Source organism: Macrotis lagotis, chromosome 6 (assembly GCF_037893015.1).
Source record: "Macrotis lagotis isolate mMagLag1 chromosome 6, bilby.v1.9.chrom.fasta, whole genome shotgun sequence".
Taxonomy (NCBI): domain Eukaryota; kingdom Metazoa; phylum Chordata; class Mammalia; order Peramelemorphia; family Peramelidae; genus Macrotis; species Macrotis lagotis.
Window position 1 is genome coordinate 8297318 of NC_133663.1, and position 23061 is coordinate 8320378.

General features: G+C 41.4%; 1 protein-coding gene across 3 annotated transcripts in view; it reads right to left on the minus strand.

Moving 5' to 3' along the window:
* Nucleotides 1-23061, minus strand: part of LPP (LIM domain containing preferred translocation partner in lipoma) — a 346149-nt gene that overhangs the window by 12117 nt on the left and 310971 nt on the right. For all 3 annotated transcript variants that reach the window (XM_074190661.1, XM_074190660.1, XM_074190662.1), the window contains exons 6-7: nucleotides 9649-9827; nucleotides 2333-2453 (exon numbers count right to left, since the gene is read on the minus strand). In XM_074190661.1, coding sequence (XP_074046762.1) covers nucleotides 2333-2453; nucleotides 9649-9827 — 300 coding nt within the window. The remainder of the gene's footprint in view (nucleotides 1-2332; nucleotides 2454-9648; nucleotides 9828-23061) is intronic.

The window sequence follows — 23061 nt, forward strand, 5'->3', positions numbered from 1 at the left end:
GGACGAGGGATTCTACTCAAAATGTGAATTAAGGAAAAAGAAGGCCGCTGATCAGATGGTCCTAGACTCATTCATCACACCCTTCCCAGAGCCTCAGTGGCCTGACTGATCACAGACAGGGGAGAGATGCTGGACAGCAAGCTGATTGTTTCCAGGTCACCTGGAGTCAGCCCCCATGGGAGTAGGATAAATCAAGATTCCAAGCCACCAGGGAGTGGAGGAAAAGGAAACATCCCTGGGATGGACTTTGTTCCCCCCTCAGTTGGGGGAAGGCAGGAAATGGGATTCATTTGAAGCCAGTAGAAAGGTTGTAAATAAATCAATGCAATCTCTCTTTGATGATTCCATTTCTCTGGCAAGAACAACAGAAATTTCAAATAGAGAGAGATGATGATGTTCACATATGTGAGAAGAAGAGGTTGGGAGTATACACTGGGGTGGGGACAGCCTTGTGAAGGAGAGAATCCTAGAGAACCTAATTCCACTCAATGGTGATCCCAGAGGTCATAAGCTTCATTCCACGCAGGAGGAAACAGATTTGGAGGGGCAAAGGGATTTGTGGTTCCTTCCAGATTCAGAGGAGGGGCTAGGAGAATTGTGGTCAGCCTCGGCTTCGTCATGTTAGAGTGAAAGCCTGAATTCCCTCTCTGGGCCTCAGTGTCTTCCCCTGTAAAGTAGAATAGAAAGGACACCTGGCTCGTGCTGCCCCTCTAGGGTTGCTAGGGGGCCTGAGAGGTGAGGCAGGTGACATTCCTACCGAAAGGAGCAGCCTCTGCAAGGGCTGAGCTATTCATTCCGAGTCACGAAAACTCACACTGTAGAAGGAGCACATGGAAATATTGGACAGCTAGACTAGAAACCTAAATCTAGTTACAGCTCCAGTTCATTGATGGTGGTTTGGCCCTTTTCCATGTGACAATTCTTCAACAGTCTCATCCTGGGCTCAACATTGTGGGTCTTTTCAGATGAGCCTCACGTGACATGGACTTAAGCCCCTTAGCCATTTAGGTTAGATAGTCTCCAATTTGGCTATAACTTCCTCAAATTCTGGTGCCAGAACTGAACATGATATCTGAGCTAAGGGGCAATGTGACCAGCAAATGGCAATACAACTCCCTTCTTATTTATGGTTAATCTGCCTCTCAGAGCATTTATTCTTTGGGCCATAGTTCCACTGCTGCCTCATACTGAACCTGGTGTCCAGTAAAACCTCCAGGTATTGAAGGTCTGTGCTTCAAATGGATACAGGATTCAATTGGCTCTGCTGGGTCCCATTAAGAGGAAATTATGGAAAGGGATAAATGTGTATTTAAAATAAAGGAAAATGTCCTGATTCAAGAAAACACAGAAGAAACCCTCAAGAATGGTTTTGATGCCTCTCTTGTGCTGACAATGTTCTAAGTTGAAGCCTTTCATAAGGCTGTCCCAAAAAGGTTTTGGGCCCCCTGGCAAGGTAGTGAGTTCTCTGTCCCTGGAAATACTCAAATAGAGCTTGGACCAGTAACTATTGGGAATGTTACAGAGGAGTCCCATCCTCTCTCTCTCAGTCTCTGTACAAATGTTATCATCATCATCTTCATTGTCATCATTATTGTTATCATGATTATTATATCCCCTAGCAAGAATAGGTTCAACTGGAAGGTCTCTGAGGTCTCATGAATCCAGTCTGAGTTTCTGTGATTCTATGATTTTAGAACCATTACAAACAAACCTGACTTTCAAGGTTATAGGACCCACTGTTGTTGTCTCTGATTCACCTTTTTTTAAATTAGGTTTTTGCAAGGCAAATGGGGTTAAGTGGCTTGCCCAGGGTCACACAGCTAGGTCATTATTAAGTGTCTGAGGCCGGATTTGAACTCAGGTACTCCTGACTCCAGGGCCGGTGCTCTATCCACTATGCCACCTAGCTGCCCCCTCTGATTCACCTTTAACATAATCAGAGCTGGCATGTATTAGATTTGGTATTTTAGATTTCCAAAGAACTTTCCTTAAATATGATATCTCCCTTATCCTCACAACAACTGGGTGAAGTGGATGCCATCACCCCCATTTTGCAGATGAGGAAGCTGAAGCTGAGAGGAATGGCTTCTCAGAGGTTCCCAGCTCCTAATATCTGAAGCAAGATTTCAACTCATGGCTTCTTGACTCCAACCCTTTGGTCACTCTGCCAACCTGCTGCTTCCTCCACTTAGCTAAACTACCTCTGAGGCTCAGCTCTGCCACCTATCTGCTCTCACACCAGTCTGGTAGCTGGATCCTGAAGGAGGAGCAGAGGGCTCAAGGAGCCAATGACTCTAACCTGGCGGGCTTGTGGTCTGGCCACACTACCCACCTCACAGCGGTAGCACTGCACGTGGAAATCCCGGTCCAAGGCCACGATACGGACAGTCTCCTCCTGGCCCGGGGCTGGCATGATGGGCTCCTTGCATACTGAGCATCGAGGGGCAAATTTCCTGGGAAAAAAACACATAAGAAAGGGGGTCTTGTTGGAAGGTTTGCATAGGTTGCTCCAAGGAAGAAACAAAGAAGATGGGGAAATGGAGGAACAGCATGTGACCTAGGGTGAAGTCTGGCTCAGGTTCTTAGAACCATGAATGGTTGGATGATTAGATTATCTTCTAGTGGTTGAAGGTTCAGTTCAAATATGACAGGGACCTCTTGGATGTCACAATGTACAAAAAAGAGCAGGAAATGGTAAACCTCTAAAGAATCTTTGCCAAAAAACAAAAAACAAAAAACCACAGAAAACAGTCCATGGGATCCCAAAGGGTTGAAATGACTGGAAAAGTGAACAGCAACAAGTATGTGCAAAGCCCCATGCTAGGTAAAGATCGACAATGATATCTGCCTGTCTGCAGGACCTTACAGTCCATGAAAGAGCCAATATGCTTCTGCCTTCACGGGAAATTTTTACATTCCATTGAAAACTTTTTGTAAATAGTGCTTTGGACCAGAACTAATTGAATGATGGCAAATAGGGTCTCTTCCAATTGTAAGACCAGGTGGTAATATGATTCTCCCGATAGTGTGGCAAGAAGACCCTAAATTACTCATCAAAAATCCGAGGTCACTTTTACTGCCTCAAGCTGAGAGACTGTGACTGTGAGACTGTGACTGTCCATTGGCGTTGATGTTGATATATCTTAGCCACCATAATAGTTTGGATCATGTATGGGGTTAGAGTGAAAAGGAGCCTTTCTGTATTGGGAAGATCAAGGAGAAGATGGATAAAGTGCTGACAACAGTAAATATTAGCCAACAGTTGGCAAGTCTAGTTGATGCTATCCCCACAATGCTTCTCCCATCCATGTCCTTCTCCCACCCCAGGCCACAATGTAGTTCAGGATCTAAAAGAGCCTCTTGATTGTTTGTTTGTTTGTTTTGCTTCTAGTCAATATTCCTTATGGCTGCCAAGTGGCTATTCCTAAAGTCTGGAGTATGGTTATCTGATCATATCACCCCCATGCTCAAAGTATCAGTGGTTCCATTTGGTGTCTAGAATTTACTTTTTTTTTTTTTTAAAAAAATGTATCTCTAAACAACATTTAGAGATATTTAAAATGCACACCCCTTTCCTTCCTCATGTATCCTGCCAAAATACAACAGTCCATCCTCCAAGTTTTTGCATAAAAGCCATTCTCACAAACCTGAAATTTTTTTTCTTCTTGATTTCTACATTGGATTCAGACATTCCCATCATGATTCAACCAAAATGCCAACAGAATTCAGTCAGATCCTTCTTGATCTCTCTAATTCCCAGTGCTCTCCTCCAACTTCCCCAGGTTCTTTGGAATTTATTTGTATATATTTTGTATTGATTTATCAGTGTATATGTTATTTCCTCCAAAGCAGAATACAATCTCCTTGAGGATAGGGATTATTTCATCATTGCCTCTTTATCTATAGAACCTTGATAGTACAATGTTTTAATAGAGACTGAATTACTAATTCGGATACTTCCACCAGTTTAACAGAACACTGTTCCAAGTTGAGCAAATATCCATTCTGGCCACTACCTGCCAGGATCCTTCTTGATCTGTTTCTTGGTTCTCTATGCCCTTATGTCTTAGCCAGGAACAACCATGGGGAATAGCACTCCTCCTGCCACCATCCCATTCCATTGTGATGGCCATTTCCCCAAACTTCTCAAGTCCTATTAACAGATGCACAGAGACTTGAATAACTGGTCTAATGTAACACAGGAAACCAAGAATAAGCATATCTGTGCTGCATGACCATACTCCAGACTCTCCTAGATCTTCGATGTGTTGATCTTTTGTTTCCAAACTGATAATTTGCCTCTTGAAAAACTGAAGAGGAAAAGCTGTTGGTATTTATTATGAAACATAAGTACAGCCGGGGGGGTGTAATATGCTTGGGCTTCTTCTACTGTTCCTGAGCTGATGGGTTATTTTTCACCAGCTTGAAAGCCTTAATGAGGAAGTTTACTTTATTAAAAAAAATAAGGGCAAGGAAGAAAGTGTTGTTCCTTCCAGAAATTAGTCAAATTTTTTGTGCATTTTTTGTTCTTTTTTTCTTCCTCTTGTTGTTTTTCCATTGAAGGTAAGACTTGAGGCAGATGGGAAGGGCTCTTGGCTTCTTCCAGACATGGAAAAGAACTGAAGAGATCAAAGAAATGCCAAGAAAACTCAATCGCAGCTCCCTGGCTTTCTAATGTAACATCCTAGGATCAGCCGAACTGAAAACGTATATGGAGTGAGACTAAGATGCACCCTGGCATCTTCCCTTTGCACCGCAGTGAATCGTTCTCACATATACTCTATAAACATACACACACACATGAACATGGTTGGCAGTGCACAAGAGGCATCTGTAGTCTGAAACCTACCACAAAGATTGGCATCAGGAGTGGCTCTATGGATGCTTGAAAAGAAGACGCAGGGTATAAATTCAGGGATTATGAGAATGGAAAAAATGCAGGATGAATGCAGGACACTTGAGGAAAAATCATTTGCCCTAAACTTAGAGTCTTCTACAGACTCACATGTTGGTCAGACATTGGTCACTTCAAGAGTGAAGATGCAAGTTTGAAAGAAGCTGGCTAGTTAGTCTCCCTTCATCCTCTCCTGTCTCCGAATTCACTCAAAATGCAAGAGCAGTAGGAATCTTCTGACAGAACACGGGTGACCACGATGCTTCTCAAAAATCCTCCATGTCTTTGGAGTGTCTCTTGCCCACTCATCAGGCTGGCATTTTAAAGCCCTCGAACATCCTGTTCCAACTTTCTGTTTCCAAACATATTTTGCATTACTCCCTTTCACGCCCTCTGTGTGCCAGTCAAATGTCTACTTGTTGTGCCCAGAACTAGCATCCGATCTTCTTTATTTTTCACAAGGTGATCATAGCTGGAATGTGCTGCCTGCTCTCTTTGGGCTCCAAGAATTCAGATTCAGGGGTTGTCTACTCCAACCCAAACCTGGAAAAAATCTCCACTCTAATAGAGAAGTGGTAAGGATCCTGTAGTCCTTCTCTGGCTCATTTCAGGGGCTATTTACTAAGGGGAGGGAGCAAGGGAATGATCATTTAGTAAGCACACATCATGGGTCAGATAATGTGCTAAGTCATTTAGAAATGGGAACTTACTTGAGTTAAGGGAAACCTTTTTGATTTGTGCATCCTCCATTTTTCTTGGTATCATTCATGTGTCTAAGATAACTTCTCCATTCCTCTCCCAAGGGAATGTAATTTCTTAGTAGAAACCTTGTTTTTGTCTTTATGTCTCCAGCCCTCAGCCTGTATAATAGAACCTTAATATGATTCAATCATATTCTTCAATTAATACACAGAAAAAGAATCTGTCTATCCACTTGGAAGCTTCCTTCTTATTTTAATATAGTAAAGATAACTATTCTCAGAGAAACTCCGTGGTTACAATTCATGGCTATAAATGTATTGTTTAAAAAAATGGGTTTTGAAATCATTAAGTTAAGATTCATAGCTTGAATGGAGCCTAAGTCATCTGTCACATTTCCTTCATTTTAAAGAGGAGAAATAAAGATGTCCTTCTGCATGGAGCACAAGGGAATCCCCAGGCTCAAAGGAATCTGAGAGGGCTCTAGTCCAATTGTCTAAATGCTCCTTTCCTCCCTTTACCTTTCCCCAATCACTTCCCCCTGCCCATTTCCATACCTTCCTCTTATTGTTAAGGACACCGCCATCTTCCCATTCTGAAGGTTCACAACCCAGGCATCACCACCGACTGCTCAATCACTCTCACATCCCATCCCCAACAAGCTAAGGCCTGTCAATTTGACCTTTGTAACATCTATCAAATACTATCCTTCTTTCCTCTGATAATTTTGCCACCTTGGTGTAGGTCTGCCTTTCTCTACCTGGACTAGTTCATGCTGATTAGTCTCCTTGTCATAAGTCTCAATCCATCCTCCTTTCAGCCCAAATGGATTTTCCTGATGTTCAGCTCTGATCTTGTCTGTCACCTAATCAATAAACTTCAATGACTTCCTATTATCTCCAAACTCAAATAGATAATCTTCTGTTTGACATTCAAAGTATTTTACAATCTAGATCTCCTACTGTTCCTCTCATCTTATCCCTTATATATGCCCTTTGATTCAGGGTTGTCTTCTTGCTAGTCTTTAAGTAAGTCCCTCTCTGGGCTCAGAGCATTTTCTCTGGCTGTCCCCAGACTAGGAATGATCTTCCTGTCCATCTGCATCTCTTGGCTTCCTTCAAGTATCAGCTGAAATCCTATTTTCTACAGGAAGCCTTCCCCAACCCCTCCTAGTGCCAGGGCCTTGCTTCTGCTGATATATTCTGCTGATATATTCTTTATACATATATGGCTTCGCATGATGTCTGCCTCATTTGACCAGGAGCTCCTCAAGGGCAGGGGCTGTGTTTTGTCTTTCTTGATATTCCCCACCCTTAGTACACAGTGTCTGGGAGATCAATATTTATTGACCAAACTAACTGATGGAATGTAGAACACAGGCCAAGGAGAACCTGAGTGCCCAAAGAGGTGTAAGATCTGCCTGCAAGGAGGACAGGGAACTCTCATCCCTCCAGAAGAGGCAGCAGGAGGGGACAAGGGGAACCCTCCTCTGGTGCCTCTCAGCAAGATGCAAGCAGTTCCTTTGAAAGAGAGTCAGAGGTTCAGTATCATGGGACCAATTGGAGTCAATGGATGCCCTCGAAGATGCTGTTCTCAGTTTCCTAAAGTGTGTGCTTCAGGCAGGTAGACCCCAAACCACATGCTGAAATTCTCCTCTAAGCCTGAAGTGATTCAAAGGGCTGGGCCACCCTGGCCTGTTTCCTACATTATGCCAGTCAGTTGGTCAATAAACATCGATGTCCCAGGCACTATACTAAGGATGGGGAATGTACAGAAAGACAAAACCTGTCCCTGCCCTTGTTAGATTCTTTCTGCCACCAGAAGTTTATATTTGAGTGAAAAGCCACCTTCCTTCTCTGGGGCCTCATCTGGAAGAAGTCAGATAAGATGACCCTCAAAGTCCTTCCTCACGCCTCCTTTGGCTCTTTGGTGGGGGTGGGGATGGGGGGGTTCTGTGGCTGTTCTTAGACTTGCCTCATGGCCCTTGGCAGGATTCCCCTAGAGAAAGAAAGGAAGTAATCAAAGCCCAAGCTGCCTCCTTCCTTCCTTCATCCACTTGTAGGTCCCCGAAGCCACGGGACCTAGAAACCCCTAATGCAGCCCAGTTTTATTTCCTATGGCACTGTACTAGGGAGGATCAGGATGGGGGGCAATTTAGGCTTGGATGCTTTCCTTGGTTTGCTCAAGTCAATCTTGGCTCCCTCAAACTCACACACATGTCACTAGTCACAAGTCTCTAATTATGTTTCCCCGCCCTTAGAAATGAAAGATAAATGTGTCAGACATAAACCTACATTTGTCAGTATTGATTTCCTGTTTTAATTGAAGGGTGTACTATATGTCTATTCAAGCTCCAGAAACATTTGTGCTCTGATTAGATCTGTCTTTCTTGGATTGGGGTAAATCTAAGGAAGGAGTGAAGTCGAGGGAGACAAGAACAGACTCCAGAGGTGGATTTCAATTTCCTTGAAATAGAGTCAAGATGTTTTCAGTGCAATTCCAAGACAAAAATACCAATAACTTGAAATATAATTTATGCTTTGACTGGCCTTTAAAGGGGACCCTTCCTTTTCTGATTTGGAAGGAGGAGTCGTTCACCTGCAGGGGTTCAAGTATCTTGGATTGTGTCCTCTGCTGAGGCATCTAGTCAGAAATCTGTTTGGGAAACACAGAGACCAGACAACAGAGTTGCTCGGTTTTGCCCAACAGTACAGATGTGGGCGAGGCAGTACCAAAGAGGCAACTCTGGTATACTCAGCTTTTTGGAAATCATTGCTGGGAAACTGAATAAAAAACCACAGATGATTCTCCAAGGGGAAAGCTGGTTTGAAGCCCCCTGGCATTGATGCCTTGCATGGCCTTGGCAAGTTTCTTAACCCTCCTCTTTCTTCTTCTGTAAAATGAAGAGAGAGACTGATGGCATCTTAAGGTATGTCTTCTGAGCAAAGAACCTTAGACTTCCAAAGCCAGTAAGTGCAACTCATATGAATAAGAAGCCCTGTTATAACACAAAATTTGCTTAAAAAACTGTCCTGAGAGAGAATCCACACTAGTTTGCTTGAATAAAGGCCTAATCTTTCACTATCTGGGGGGGGGGGGCTAAATCCCCACTTTCCCACTGGTAAACTTCCAGTTTGGAATTCTCTTTGGGGAATAACCCTTACCATGGCTCACTTTACTCAAGGCTCTATCACTTCCCCAATCCCTGGCATCAGGTCCCCTCTTCCCTCCCCCTTTGGAGCCCCTTTCTTGGTCTTGTCTACCCTCTATCAAAGAGGGGCTGCCTTGCTCCTATCTTTCTCTCAGGATTTAGCACACTGGTTCCTAAATGAACTTGTTTTGCCTCTTCCTCCTATCTTCTTCCTCACCTCCTCTCTCCATTTTTCTTCAACTGTCATTAGTTCTTTTTTTTAAGGTTTTTGCAAGGCAAATGGAGTTAAGTGGCTTGCCCAAGGCCACACAGCTAGGTAATTATTAAGTGTCTGAGGCCAGATTTCAACTCAGGTACTCCTGACTCCAGGGCCAGTGCTCTATCCACTGTGCCACCTAGCCGCCTCAAATTGTCATTAATTCTTGCAAAACATGGTCCTTTCATTTCAAACCCTGCACAATTCATTATTTAAATGACGTGTGCTATCTCTTTAGTTTTATATGTGCTTGACTCCCCCATTAGAAGGTAACATCCTGGCAAATAGAGTATGTACATCTCCAACCCCTAGCACAATGCCAAGCTTATCCTTGTTGCTTGATAAAATAATTATTAATTGTTTGAAACCTGAAATACTGAAACAACGGTTGCTTTAAATACGTTGGAATCAATTCGAACTATGTGAATAACAAAAGGAGAAATATCGCTGAGATTGGTGGTTTGGTCTCCCATCCCATGAGCCGGTTTGCAGTATCCTACTCTGTTCTCTGACTTCTGGCACAGGGTCTCCACCACACTGCCTCTCCTTACTCTAGGAGGAGAAGGAAGATAGGATCCATGGGGGAGGGAGGAAATCAGGAGGGAGAGGGGCAGGCCCCCAGGGAAGGGGTGGGAGTGGAAATCCTACTTGTGAAAATCCTCAATGCAGTGGATGTGGCCGCTGGCGTCCACAGTGAAGGGGATCCCATCCAAGCTGCGGCGACACATGACGCAGGTAAAGCAGTGAGGATGATAAGCCTTCCCAGTGGCCCGGAGGATGCGCTCCATGATCGGCTTGGCACACACGTTGCACTGCTCCAGAGTGTTCTGTAGAGGAACAAAAGGCAAAGCTGGGTTAACCGGAGTCACAGCTTACTGTGAAGCAACCTTGATGGGCTCCAGCCCCCATTTTCTCCATGCCTTTCTAGAAGGTATTCTGAAAATGGCAATGTGAAAGGCTGTTTACTGAGTGGGGTATCACAGAACATCCCAGAAGCTGCCTCCAATCCAACCTCACATCAAGAAGATGCAAGGTGGCAGAGTAAACTGGGCAGTGAATTTGGCCATCAAGTTGGGTGATCATGGATGATAGCTCAGCTCTTCCCCATCACCTGGAGCTTGGGGGAACTGTCCAGGGTCACTCCCTCAGAGGAGCATCTCCTGGACCTTGAAGCTACTCTCTATTCATTGTGTTAACTGGGCTCTGATGAAGATAAACAGGCTCCATTTCATTGGGGAATTAAAAACTCTGAAGATAAGGAAGATGGTGGACATAGAAGTGGAAGTGGGAGGGAGGAGAGATGGGCAACGGTCTCCCCCAAAACACCCAAGTAACCATAAGTTCATCAAGGTGGATACTCACACCATGACGTTGCTGCATTTGCTGGTACTGAAACCAAAGCACAAAGGTGAGTCAGAAATAAACACCAAGATATATGATTACTGCTTCCAAAACCCAAGCATGGAAACCATGAGGCTTATTTATTTCTTTTTGGGAGGGATACCAGATAAACTGCCCTAAGAGCTGCTTGTAGAAATGAGAAGTTTCTGCCCCAACTAATTTCCTTTGCATGAGCTACACCCCCTATCCTGAATTGTCTCCCTACTGATCTCACTCCTTAGAACCCATAAAATCTATCTTTCAAGGCTCAGCTAAGATGCTGCTTCCTAAATGAAGCTCCCCTAGTCTCTAAGACTTGTTATCATCCTCTTTATCCTCAACATACTTTTTTTTACATAATCATCAATAAACACACAAAAACTAAAGGGGGTAATAATACATGAAACTTGGATGGCATTGTTTTTAAGGATGCTCACGTTGTCTTCTAATTATTTTGATGATGACTTTAATAATCTGAGCTATTCCCTGCTTACTCCTAATACCTGAACTGCAGATGGTGGTGATAGGGTAGATTGAGCTCTTCTAGTTGGAGGATTTGAGATGCACCTCCTGTCTCTGACTCTTCCTTCTTAAACCACCTGAGCTAGGAGGCTTAAGGGCTCTGGGCCTCAGTTTCCTGCTCTGTAAAATAATAGGAGCAACTTATAGCTCTTCAGATTTTGCAAAACACTTCACATATATTATCTTGCTTGGACCTCAAAACAAACTTGAGAAGTAAATGACACAATTATTTCTATTTTAAAGATGAGAAAACAGGCTGACAGAGCTTAAGGGATTTTTCTTTTGTGATATAACTGAGTGCCTGAGGAAGGATTTGAACTCAGGTTCTTCTGATTATAAGTTCAACTCTGTGGACCATTGAACCATCCAGGCACCAATAAGGGTGTTGGTTGGACTCAATGCCTTTCAGCTGTGACCCTGTGATCTGATGAGGGAAAATAAAAAAAGAAAGAAACCCAAGAGCAAATCATTTCAACAGGAAAATGAGGATCTTGGGTATTTCAAAGATTGTCTTTATACATACATATGTGTATATGGGAGTGGAATATTCCCAGTAAAACCCTCCCAGGTTTAATATTCCTAGTTTAGTCCTCTCAGGGTTAAGACATATTAAGAAAAACAAACTATTATTACTGGACTATTCCTAGAAAGACCTTGTATTCCAAAAGAGAAGCTCATGGGCCACCTGCTTTTTGATAACTGTTTTTTACTAGACTTAGACATTACTTCATTTTAGATAGCTATAGATATGAAGGTCATTGAAATCTTTTTTTTTTTTTTTTTTTTTGGTATTCTCACCATCTGGATGGCGAGGTCATATTTTATGAAAACCTTTTTTCACTCTTTTCTTTGTTGCTGGTGTAGAATTTCAAGAATAGAATGTAACCCTGAAAAACTCAGCCAGTGAGTTGAGGGGGAGGGGACTGGGGGGATTGCTGTTAGGTCATATAATCTCACTTGACTGTCCTTTAGGCACAGCTCAAACTCTCACCACTTGATTTGAGGTTGTAAGTCTTTCCTTTTCTCAAGAAAAGCAATTAAAACCTTCATTTTGCTCAGTCAGCTTCTAAAGATTTTCTTAGTGGATTTTTATCCCCCCCATATATATGCATATCACACAAATCCACACACATATAAATATATATCACATCTGGAAACAGAGGATACTTGACTAGGGGAAAAACTGGTCAAGTCGGGAAGGTTTTTGTATTCTTACCAGTTACCAGTTTCTACTTTCTGTGTCTTGTGAATATTTCAAACTGGATGTGCCATGGTTTTAACTCAATACAACTAAAACCAAATACGTGCTCTTTCCCCACAATCCTCCTCTCTTCCTAACTTCCCAATTACTGTAGCACACACCATTATCCTATTCACTAAAACTCAAAATGCAGGAGTCATCCTCTACTTACCACTCCCCCCTCCTTCAGACACAGTTGTCCAGAATTATCATTTCTACCTTCACAATCTGTTATCTATGCCTCCTTCCCATTTCTGACACTGATGCCAACACAGAGTAGGTCCATGCTTCACTGAATTCCCATCCCTCCATCACCACCAATCTATACTATTCCCAGTGACTGCTGATTAGGGCCCTAGATTCGATTCCCTCATATGCCAATCCATTCTCAACTATCACACTGATCTTCCTAAATGCTGAACTAACCATGATGGCGTCCTACTCAGTGAACTTCCTTGGCCTTGATTTGTCTCCAGGGTTAAATAGAACATCTTCTGTTTGGCTTCCAAAGCCCTTCAGATCTTGGCTCCTTCCACCATTTCTAGTCTTGTTGCACCTTCCTCTCTTTACTACCTCTCTTAGTTTTTGATGAACATTAAACACAATATGCTCTCTCCTGACTCCAGGAATCTTCGCTGGCTGTCCTCCCCACTAGAAATGTTTTTCTCCCTATTGTTATCGACTGTTTTCCTTCAAGTCTCAGCTAGAGTTTTATTTTTGCATCTGTCTATCTATCCATCTGTCTAACTATCTATCTACCTCTATATCTATCTATCCATCTATCTACCTATCTATCTCTCCTATCTACTTATCTATTGATCAGTCTTTTTGTCTGCCAATCTATTCTCTCTCTCCCTACCAACTGACTATCTATTCTTTGATAAAACTGACTGCCATCTGTTTGTCTGCCCATCTATCTATGTATCAGTCTGTCTACTTACCTATTTTCATCTGTCTATCTATCTACATCTATATCTATCATCTCCTACCTACCTACTTATCTATTGAGCAATCAAAAAATATCTATTCTCTCGCTCCCTATCTACCAATGATCTATCTATCCTTTGATAAAATTGACTGTAATGTGATAGTCTGCCTGCCCATTTATCTATGTATCAATCTGTCTATCTTTATCCATCTGTTTATCTATCTTCATCTGTCTATTGATCTATGTTCATCATCCATCCATTATCTATCTCTCTATCTACATCCATCTATTTATGTTCATCCATCCATCCATCTATCTATCTATCTATCTATCTATCTATCTATCAATCTATCCACCTACCTACCTACTTACCTACCTACCTGTCTCTTGTTTGTGCCTTGCTGTTGGCTTTTCATCTCTCCCAGGAGTTGTTAAGCTCTACCAAGCTAGGGACTGATTTTTTTTGGCTTTCTTTGTCTTTTTAGGATTTGGCACATTTGCCTATTAGCATGTAGAAGGAGTTTAATAAATTCTTGGTGACCTCCCCCTCTCCCTCCAGCAAGCAATAAGTTTCTTTGCTTCTCTTTCTCTAACTAGGAAGTCAAGATAAGTGATCTATCCCATCATGAGTTCTTAGGTGCAAGAGAAATATAGGAACAAACATCTGAGTAACTATATTCAAGATATTGGAGAGTCCAGAAACAAGAGATGAAGACTACATAGCAGACAGTCACAGCATAATTGAAGCTTAGGTGTCTCTCTCAAACCACAAGTATTTTTACTAATGTCCAATAATAATATTTGAGATGAAAATATTAAATTCTGGTCATAAATTAAAGAAAAAAAATATTGCTAACTCTGGAAAAAAATCTTTGCACCAACTCCCAACTCCTCCTGTTTCTTAACTAGAGACACACACAATCTGGAGGGGCTTGTACACCCCTTTGGGTTGGCATAATTAACAGCCCAATTTCACAGCAAGAGTTCCTGAACCATCCTCTGAATAAAAATAAACCACACAGGTAATGTACAAACATTTGCTCTGATGTCTGGATGATAAAGAAATTAAGATTATTGGATGCCTCCGGCAGAATCTCGCTCCAGAACTGAGGACTTTTTTTTAAAAAAAAAACAAGTGTCAGGGAGCATATGCAGGCAATGCTCCCGAAGAGTCTGATGTGAAATAAATCGATCTTTGCCAGCTGGAAATGTTAAATTTTTCATTTCCTGAAGCTCAAATGGATGTTGCATTCAGTCCATATCTCCCTTTTAAAATGGAAAAACCCTGTCGAGATAGGTTGAACAGCAAGCTCAAAGCCAAGGCAGGGAGTCAAGCTTCCTGGGAGTGGGAATAAGCTCTGTTCTTTCTGGATGATGGGGAGAGAGCAATGTCCATCCTGGAGGGGCTCTGGACTTCTCACTGAGAAAGCAAGGGATCCAAGTTGGCCTCCCCTGCTCACTAGCTGCATGTGAAATCTTTTTAAAAGTAGCAACAGGAGCTCACTTTCCAGACCAAACCACTTAATCTTCTAAACTCAGTGTCCTCATTTTTAAGAAGTAAGGAAGTTGTATATTCTATACCTACCTCATGGGGTTGTGAGGTGCAAGTGAAATAATGTGTTGAAAGGGCTCTGTCTTTATATGAGAGAAAAGCAGTGTCTCTCTTCTTAATCTTGTTATAAGAATCCGTATTTATAAGATAGGAGAAAGAAATGAAAGGCATAGCCATCAGTGAAAAGGAGAGAATAGTTAACCCTATTTTTCAAATGGCTTGAGCTTCTTTAGAAAACTCTAGAGAATCAGCAAAGAAATTACCTGTGTCTATAAATAGCTTCCACAATGTATAAAATACAAAAAAAAACCCCATAGAAAATAAATGCAAAAATGATCAGTAATTCCCAGTAGCAATAACAAAAAAACAGGAGGTAACAACAAAGATAGGAATCTCATTAAAATTCTTTGCAAGTTCCAAAGTTCTACAAAATATCCATTTTTTAACTTTATTTGCATGTTAAATTCATGTTAAATCCTAGATAAATAGAAGGGAAGATTGGAGTGCCTTATTGAATCAACTACAAAATGATTTGAAATGTCCAGACATAATAATGAACACAATTCTATACTTCAACAAATTCAGTAGCATAGAAATCCACTTCTGATGCCTTAGTATGGAATTCATGTGACCTTGGATTTTTGAGGCAATGCCTGGAAAACAAAGGTATTGCCAGGTCCTGCCAAGTTGTAATGGGTGCAAGCATGAATCTGGTGAAAGACTATGAATAAATTTCAAAAGCTTTTATTAAAACTCCTATATAACACAGTGAACTTGGTGTTGGGGACACAGAGACTAGATATAGTGAGATATTCCCTGACCTCAAGGAGATTCATTAAAAGCCCCCACCAAATACAGAGGTGATAGTGGCCAGTGGGAAGGAGATGTCAAAAAAAGATTGAGTCAATTGACAAGTTTTTCTTCCTTGAATTAATGGATTGGATTGGACTTTTGTTCTCAAGTTAAAAGTATTAAAAAAAATGATTTGAGGTTGAGATTAGGGACAAGGAAGTCAGAATATTTGGTCTGGAAAAGAGAAGATTTTGAAGAATATGATTGTTGTTGGGGTGGTGATCAGGTGATCTGGTAAGAAGAATATGTGGAATGGCAGAGTGGATGCCAAGGTCTCTATGGTGGATGAATAAGAAACATCACCTGAGGCCACCTAGACAGAATCAGTCTGATGAGTTTGTATTCATTGTTGGCTAGTCCAGTTCAGATAAAGGATGAAGTTTCAAGCTGAAGGAACTAATCACCTTACCCATGGAAGGACTATTTATTTCCATTATCTGTAAATAAACCCAGCTATAAATGTACTGAAGTTCATCACCATTGGCCCTAGAGGGACTTTTGTTAGAGACCACTCCAACTCTCAAAGAGGATCAATTAACTAATAGAGAGGTTAAGATGTTCACTGATGAAGAAAGATTCACACAAGAATGTGTTCCTGATGTACTGAGGGTGCAAATTTGGAGGTTACTACCCAGTACTACCCAGTACTACAAAAGAAGATATCTTTTTAACTAGTTCCACCTAGTTAACGAAAATAAAGAAACATGATTATATGAGGCCTGGTTTGCAAAGGAAAACTCAATTAACTCTCATGTGAGATTCAAGACTCAGAACTCAGGATCATAGATCCAGATGGAGCTATTGTATTAGGATTCAGAGGGGAGAATGCCCATAAGCAGTTGGGAAAATCTTCCTAACTTAGCCATAAGAGGCATCCCAAAGAAGCTGCCTCTGGAGGTAGAAGATTCTTTGCCTTTGCAAGTTCTCATAGAAATTACTGGATGATCCTTTCTTGATTATATTGTAGAGAGAATTTTGGTCTTTACTTTTGCTACATCACTTAACCTTGTGTGCCTTTCAGATCTGAGAGCCAGTAATTCAGTAAGTAGGGTCAGAATAAGTGAGGAGAACTACATTTTATCAATGGTGGCAGAAGGGAATTTGGCTCAGTGACCTCTGACTTCTATGCAACTACTCTTGGTACTTCAGGATGTGCTAATGAAATGTGTGTATGGGTGTGTATTTGAATGTGTGTGTGTGTGTGTGTGTGTGTGTGTGTGTGTGTGTTATGGATAAAATTACCTATTGCAATTTTTCTTGAGGTCTCTGGCACAGTGTCTCCCGACTTAAAGAAACGGGTAAATCCACATATCACTAAATTCTCATGAGATTACAAAGGGCTGCTATTTGCCAAGTCTTTGTTTACACTGGGACTGAGGCAATTTTATTTTGAAGAATAGAAAATATGCAAACAAACCACAAAGCAAAAAGGAATGTGTGTGTCTGCATGTAGTATGTTTGGGGGGTGAGGAAAAATCATCAATGCTACCCCAAATGATTCCCCTTTGTTCTGAGGCACAACTGCCAGTATTCTTCTTAAAGAAGAAAATGGGAACAAAAAGCACCAATCCAATGCCATTTGGTTACTATTAACCCCAGCTCCTAAAGTAGTAAAGTTTTGTCTCTTTTGATTTCCTACTGAAACTTGTGGCCTTTGCAATATACTTAATTTCTTTTTTCCAAAGGTTTTGTCTGAATGTCTCCCAAATCTTCCCAAAAGTTGAGGATGTGTATATCACTCGAGAGGGCGCCAGTTGCTGATGGAAGGAAGCAAACACATGGACACTGCCTACCTCCCCAAGACTCCATGGAGGGGGGAAAAGGAAAGGAATCCTCCTCTCATCAAAGAAAGTCCATGTTTGCCTGTACCAGTGATTGCATAGGGAAAGGAAGATGAAAGCTAATAAGACACATCACCTGACCAGTAGCTAATGACCCCAATCTGGGGGCAGCCCCAATAAACTTCCACAATGCTCATCTCTCTAAACTGAATCACAGACTAGAACCTCCTTTGCTTCACATCAAAACAAATCCTTTTCTCACTGGCTAGCAGATCTTGTTTGGTCTTTGAGGTCTTAATGTTTTCCAAAGAGAACAGAGAAGCTTTTAGGTGGAAACAACATTGGAGATCCTCAAATCTCAAACCTCAGAGGGTGCCTAGTCCAACTTTATCAGGAAGAAGGAATCTCATCCCCACCCATGCATCATAAATGCTTTCATAGACAGTATGAAGAGCTTTAATGATCAGGGGAGCCCACCACCTCTGAAGGCAACCTGAATTACTCTGGGGTAACTTTCATGGCTAGTAAATTTATTCTTATATTAAGATGATGATGATGATGATGATTGATGAATGATGATGGTGATGGTGATTATTTGCATCTTCTGCCTACCTTTTAGAAGGAAAAAAAAAGCAAAAACAAAAACAAAAAAACAAGTCCGATATTTCTTCCACATGACAGAGATCACTGAGTACTACTAGATCTTCTGGATGGAGAAAATGAAAGAAGACATTAACTTAAAAAAATGTTCATGAGATAGTGGAACTGGAAGGCCAAAGATCTGGGCTCCCGTATTAGCAGTGAGCTTAAATCACTTACTTCCTTGGACTCAGGTCCCAGGTCCTAGATGACTAGGACATTAATGACCTATCATTCTATGGAATGCACTTTCAGTTGTATTCTCTTAGTGGTGAGAATGGATTGAAATTATTTCCCCAATTTGCTCCTCCCTTGGGACGAAATCATTTGCCTTTATAAGATGGCTGCTTGGGGTCATGGATGGTCTAGTTATTGGACAGTAACTGATCTCTTACCTGGTGATAAGACAATTGATGTTTGATAACCTGGTTGAGCAAGACAACCAACCAGCAGCACTGGCATTTCCTATTGGGCTATATGACTTCATTATTCCAATAACCACATGTCTAGGATTCAGTCTTTTGAGAGTGGTAAGAATATGAATTAGATAGGCAAGGCTTTAAGAGACATTCCTTCCAACTTTTTGTCTTCTCATCTCTTTGCTCCAATCTCAGTCAAAAAGTATGTGGCTTGGTGGAGCAGCTGGGTAGTGCAGTGGATAGAGCACCGGCCCTGGAGTCAGGAGTACCTGAGTTCAAATCCGGCCTCAGACACTTAATAATTACCTAGATGTGTGGCCTTGGGCTAGTCACTTAACCCCATTTGCCTGGCAAAAACTAAACAAAAAAAAAAAGCATGTGGTTTGTAATCCTAAAAAGGCTGCCAAATAGAATTGCTTCATTTTTGAATAAAGTACAAAACCTGGGGTTTCTTTGACATCAAGAACTTTAGGGAGGGACTTTCAAACCCTTCTTTTACAGATGAGCATCTTCTCAATTTCTGATCTTAGTGAGTTGCCATGGTTACTGAGGTTAAGTGTCTTGCCAGGACCATAAAGATCATTTGTTTAGGAGGCAGACCAGCATCATCCACTTATAAGATATGACAATCTAATAGGCAAAAGGGAAGCTGATGATTGGAAATCAACATTTCCATAAACATTAAAAATGCAAATATATATGTATGTATATATATATGTGTGTATATATATATATATATATATATATATATATATATGCTAATCCTGATGTTCCATATGGACACTGAATATCCCTAACTTTACCATTCACCTTAGAGGGATTGTACAATTTGGAAGAAAGAGGAATGACCCCAGGAATTCTAGGATGTAGGTTTTTTAACTTCATCAGTTTAATCAATTGAAATAATTAATAGATTCACAATTATCCATGCTATTGAAGAATGTACATTGTGCTAAATCTTCTATGGATGAGTATATCTTTCCTAGTTAGATTCAACTTTAACTGAAAACACTTTGTGGTCTATAACAGGGTCAGGATACCTCACCCAGGCTCACACTGTCCACCAGGGAAATGATATCTGGAATGCAACATTTATCCCTAGATAACTTAATGAAATACGTAATTTGCAATCTAATAATCTTAAGCATTCTTTTTTTTAAGTTTTTTTTTTGCAAGGCAAATAGGGTTAAGTGGCTTGCCCAAGGCCACACAGCTAGGTCATTATTAAGTGTCTGAGACCGGATTTGAACCCAGGTACTCCTGACTCCAAGGCAGGTGCTTTATCCACTACTCCACCTAGCCGCCCAATCTTAAGCATTCTTCAGACAACAATGAGTGGATCACTAGATTAGATGTGAGAGGATTTTGCCAGATTTACCATGAATTTATTGGTGTTATTTCCAATTTATAGATGAGCACAAAAAGGAAGATACATTGAAAAGTCACAGGAAGCTCCAGAAATTTTTTCATTCTTCTCTCCAAGAACATGAGAACTTAGAATATATTCTAATCACATGACTTAAGGAAAAGTTGACATAGCTATTTTGTCATCTCTCCTGTGATCTAGCTTCTGTGTCTCAGGAAATCAAATTTCAAAGATGACCCTTTCAGGTTTCCAACATAGGCAGAGGTTCCTGCTTCTTCTCTGACTGGCCTTTTCTATATATTTCTGATAAAAAAAAAAAAACAACCAGTCATATGAATGAATCACCCAGGACAGTCTGGCGTTGCAGGCTAGGACTAGAAATGTCTTGCTCTAATGCTGCTCTCAAGCCGGCCTCTCTGTTGGACCCTTCCAAGATTCCCAAGAACACCAACTGCTTTCTCAAAGGTACACAGTCATAAGTGATTATCCTGTACAACATGAGGACATGAAAGGCAGCCTAGGTTGCCTGAGGCTGAACAAATCTGATCTTTCAATAGAAAGCCCCACTCTCAGAAAATACAGAGGGACCACTAGTCAAGTAATGGAAACATTATGCAGGAAAGTTGGCAGAAATAGCCTGTGGAGGTTGAGAGGAAAGTAAATAGTCAACAGAGCCAATGGTCAAAAGAGAGGGACCTGGAGAACTCTTGAGATTCTTAACTTGTAATGAGTAGCCAAGAGAACAAAGGCTGGCTGGTCTAGCAGCTGGTTGAGTTCTTGGGCAGGTCCTTGAATGAAAACTGGCTTTGTGATGTTTGTACTGGAGAAAACAAGAGACATTTGTTGTCATTCCATATTTTTTCCACCAAGGAAAGGCAAATCCATCACTGAGAAAGTCCTCTACAGAACCGCCAACATCAGCACCATTCCTGGGGGACCTCTACTAAGTCCATGATGGAATCTATGGCAGCACCTCTACCAATGCTGAAACAGAGGGTGTTGAGCAGCCAAGACTTGATTTATTTCCATCAAATTGTATTTACCTGCAACTGTTTCTGACACTAAAAACAAACCAATTTCCTCCCTTAATAGGCTGCTCTTTCAAACATGCAGATTTGATAAAGTGGAGATCAAAAGCAGAGGCAAGTTCAGGATCTTCCATGTTGTAACTGATGATGACCCTGAAATCCAGATGTTCTGTATTAGCTGCTAAAGAGGAAGAACGATGATCCCATTCTCTCAGGATTTCTGGACCATCGATTTTCTCAGTTGAGTGGTCTTTTTTTGGATTTCCATCCAGTGAACTGACACTCTACTGGACTCCAAGACCTCCAAACCAGATGGGTTTGAGGGCTGGGGGTGGGCAGAGGCCCACAGGACTTGAAAAAAGTCAGAATGTCTTGCCTCTCTGGAGCCAGGGGCTCTGGAAATGAGAGGAACTCCACTCTTCTTGGCTTTCCCAAGCTTGCTCACCTGCATGGGGCCTCCTTGGGCTTTTTGTGGTGGTTGAGAAAACAAAGGGAAATGGTGTTCCTGGTTTGTAGTTTGTGATTAGTTTAAAGGAGGGAGCAAATTGTGGTGGCCTGTGTGGATCCCTCAGAGAAAAGAGAAAGGGAAGATCTTCTGGACCAAGGCAAGGGTCCACCATGGCAAGCAATTCATAGCACCATTCTTTAAAAAGCAAGGAATTGAAACAAGTCAATTCCTTATTTCCCCATGTATAAGATGCACCTTAATTTTGGGGTCTGAAATTTGAAAGAAAAAGTATTACTTATTGAACTCAAGTTTTATTCATCATAAAATTCACACAACTCATCACTGTCAAAACTCCCATCCATGAGCTTGTCCTCATCTGTGTTGGATGACAAATCACTGTCTCAGGAGAGGCTCTACCTGCTCTCCTGTCTGGGCTCTGGTCTGGGGTTGACCACAAGCCCTCCCTGGGTAAGTCTGGGGTGGGATGTATGCTTAGACCATTCTGTTTCATGAACCAGAAGCACCCATTATGTCCTCCTTTGAAATCAGTCACTTCTAGGGGCAGCTAGGTGCCACAGTGGATAGAGCACCAGCCCTGGAGTCAGGAGTACCTGAGTTCAAATCCGGCCTCAGACACTTAATAATTACCTAGCTGTGTGGCCTTGGGCAAGCCACTTAACCCCATTGTCTTGCAAAAAAAAAAAAGAAAAAGAAATCAGTCACTTCTTTTCCATTAGCCATTCTTCTGGTCTCCTGCTGAACCATCCTAGATGACATAGGAATTCCAATGGCTCTTTGCTCTTCAATCCCTCTCTTCAATGCTCTCTCAAACACAGACCATTTGGTTGCCTTGCCTCTTATGGCCTTCTTCTGCTGGGGCGTTTTCAGGGGGGGTTTCTTCTTCCGAGATCCAGGCTCAGATTGCTTTCTCAGTTGGAGGAGGACCAGAATAACATTCAGCATCATGATTTCCATTCACTTTTGCAAACTGGATCCCCTTTCAGCTTGAATTCAGCACTGGACAAAAATCTTTTCTGAGACATTTCTGGGCAGAATGTGGCAAAACGCCACTTAATATACCGGTAACAAATTTGAAAAAATGAACACAAAGACAAGAAACTCAAGAAAGTGGGAAATGCAAGTCAAAAAAAATCCACAACCAGTGTAGGAAATACTCCCAAGTTTTAGATCCCAAATTTTTCAAAAAAGGGTGTGTTTTATTCATGGAGAAATAATGGTAGATGACTGAGGAACAATTAAAAAAAAGTTTGTATGTGAATATAATACTATTAATAATGCTCAGCATTTACATAGCACTTTATAAGTTTACAAAACACTTTCCACATATCCTCGCAATAAACCTGGAAGACAGATGTTATTATTATGATCTACATTTTACAAATGAGGAAACGGAGACTGAGGGATGTAAAGCAACTTGTCCAGTCACAGAACATTCAAATGTCTAAGGTCAGACTTGACCTCAGTCTCCATGACTCCCAAGTTCATCATTTTTCCAACCATACCACTAAATTGCCTCTATTATCTTGTTTAATGGAATATTATCAGACAGCAATAATTACAATTGTGAGGATTACAAATTACAAATATGAGGAATTCAGAGAATCATGTGTAGATTTACTATGAACTGACACAGGATGAAAGGAACAATGAAAAAAATATGCAAGATGAGAGCAATGATGATGAAAACATTCCTAAAAGGTATCTGGACTAAGAGAAAATGAAAAACCAATACTAGTCCTTAGGGAGACCTCCTCTAACAAGGAGGCAAGGGCAGAGCAGAGCAGCAAGGCCAATGTTATTCATAGTCATTTTATTTGGAGTTTGGGGCTTATCCATTTTTCTTTGTTAATTGAACAGATTCAGTTTTGAAAAGGTACTTCCCAGA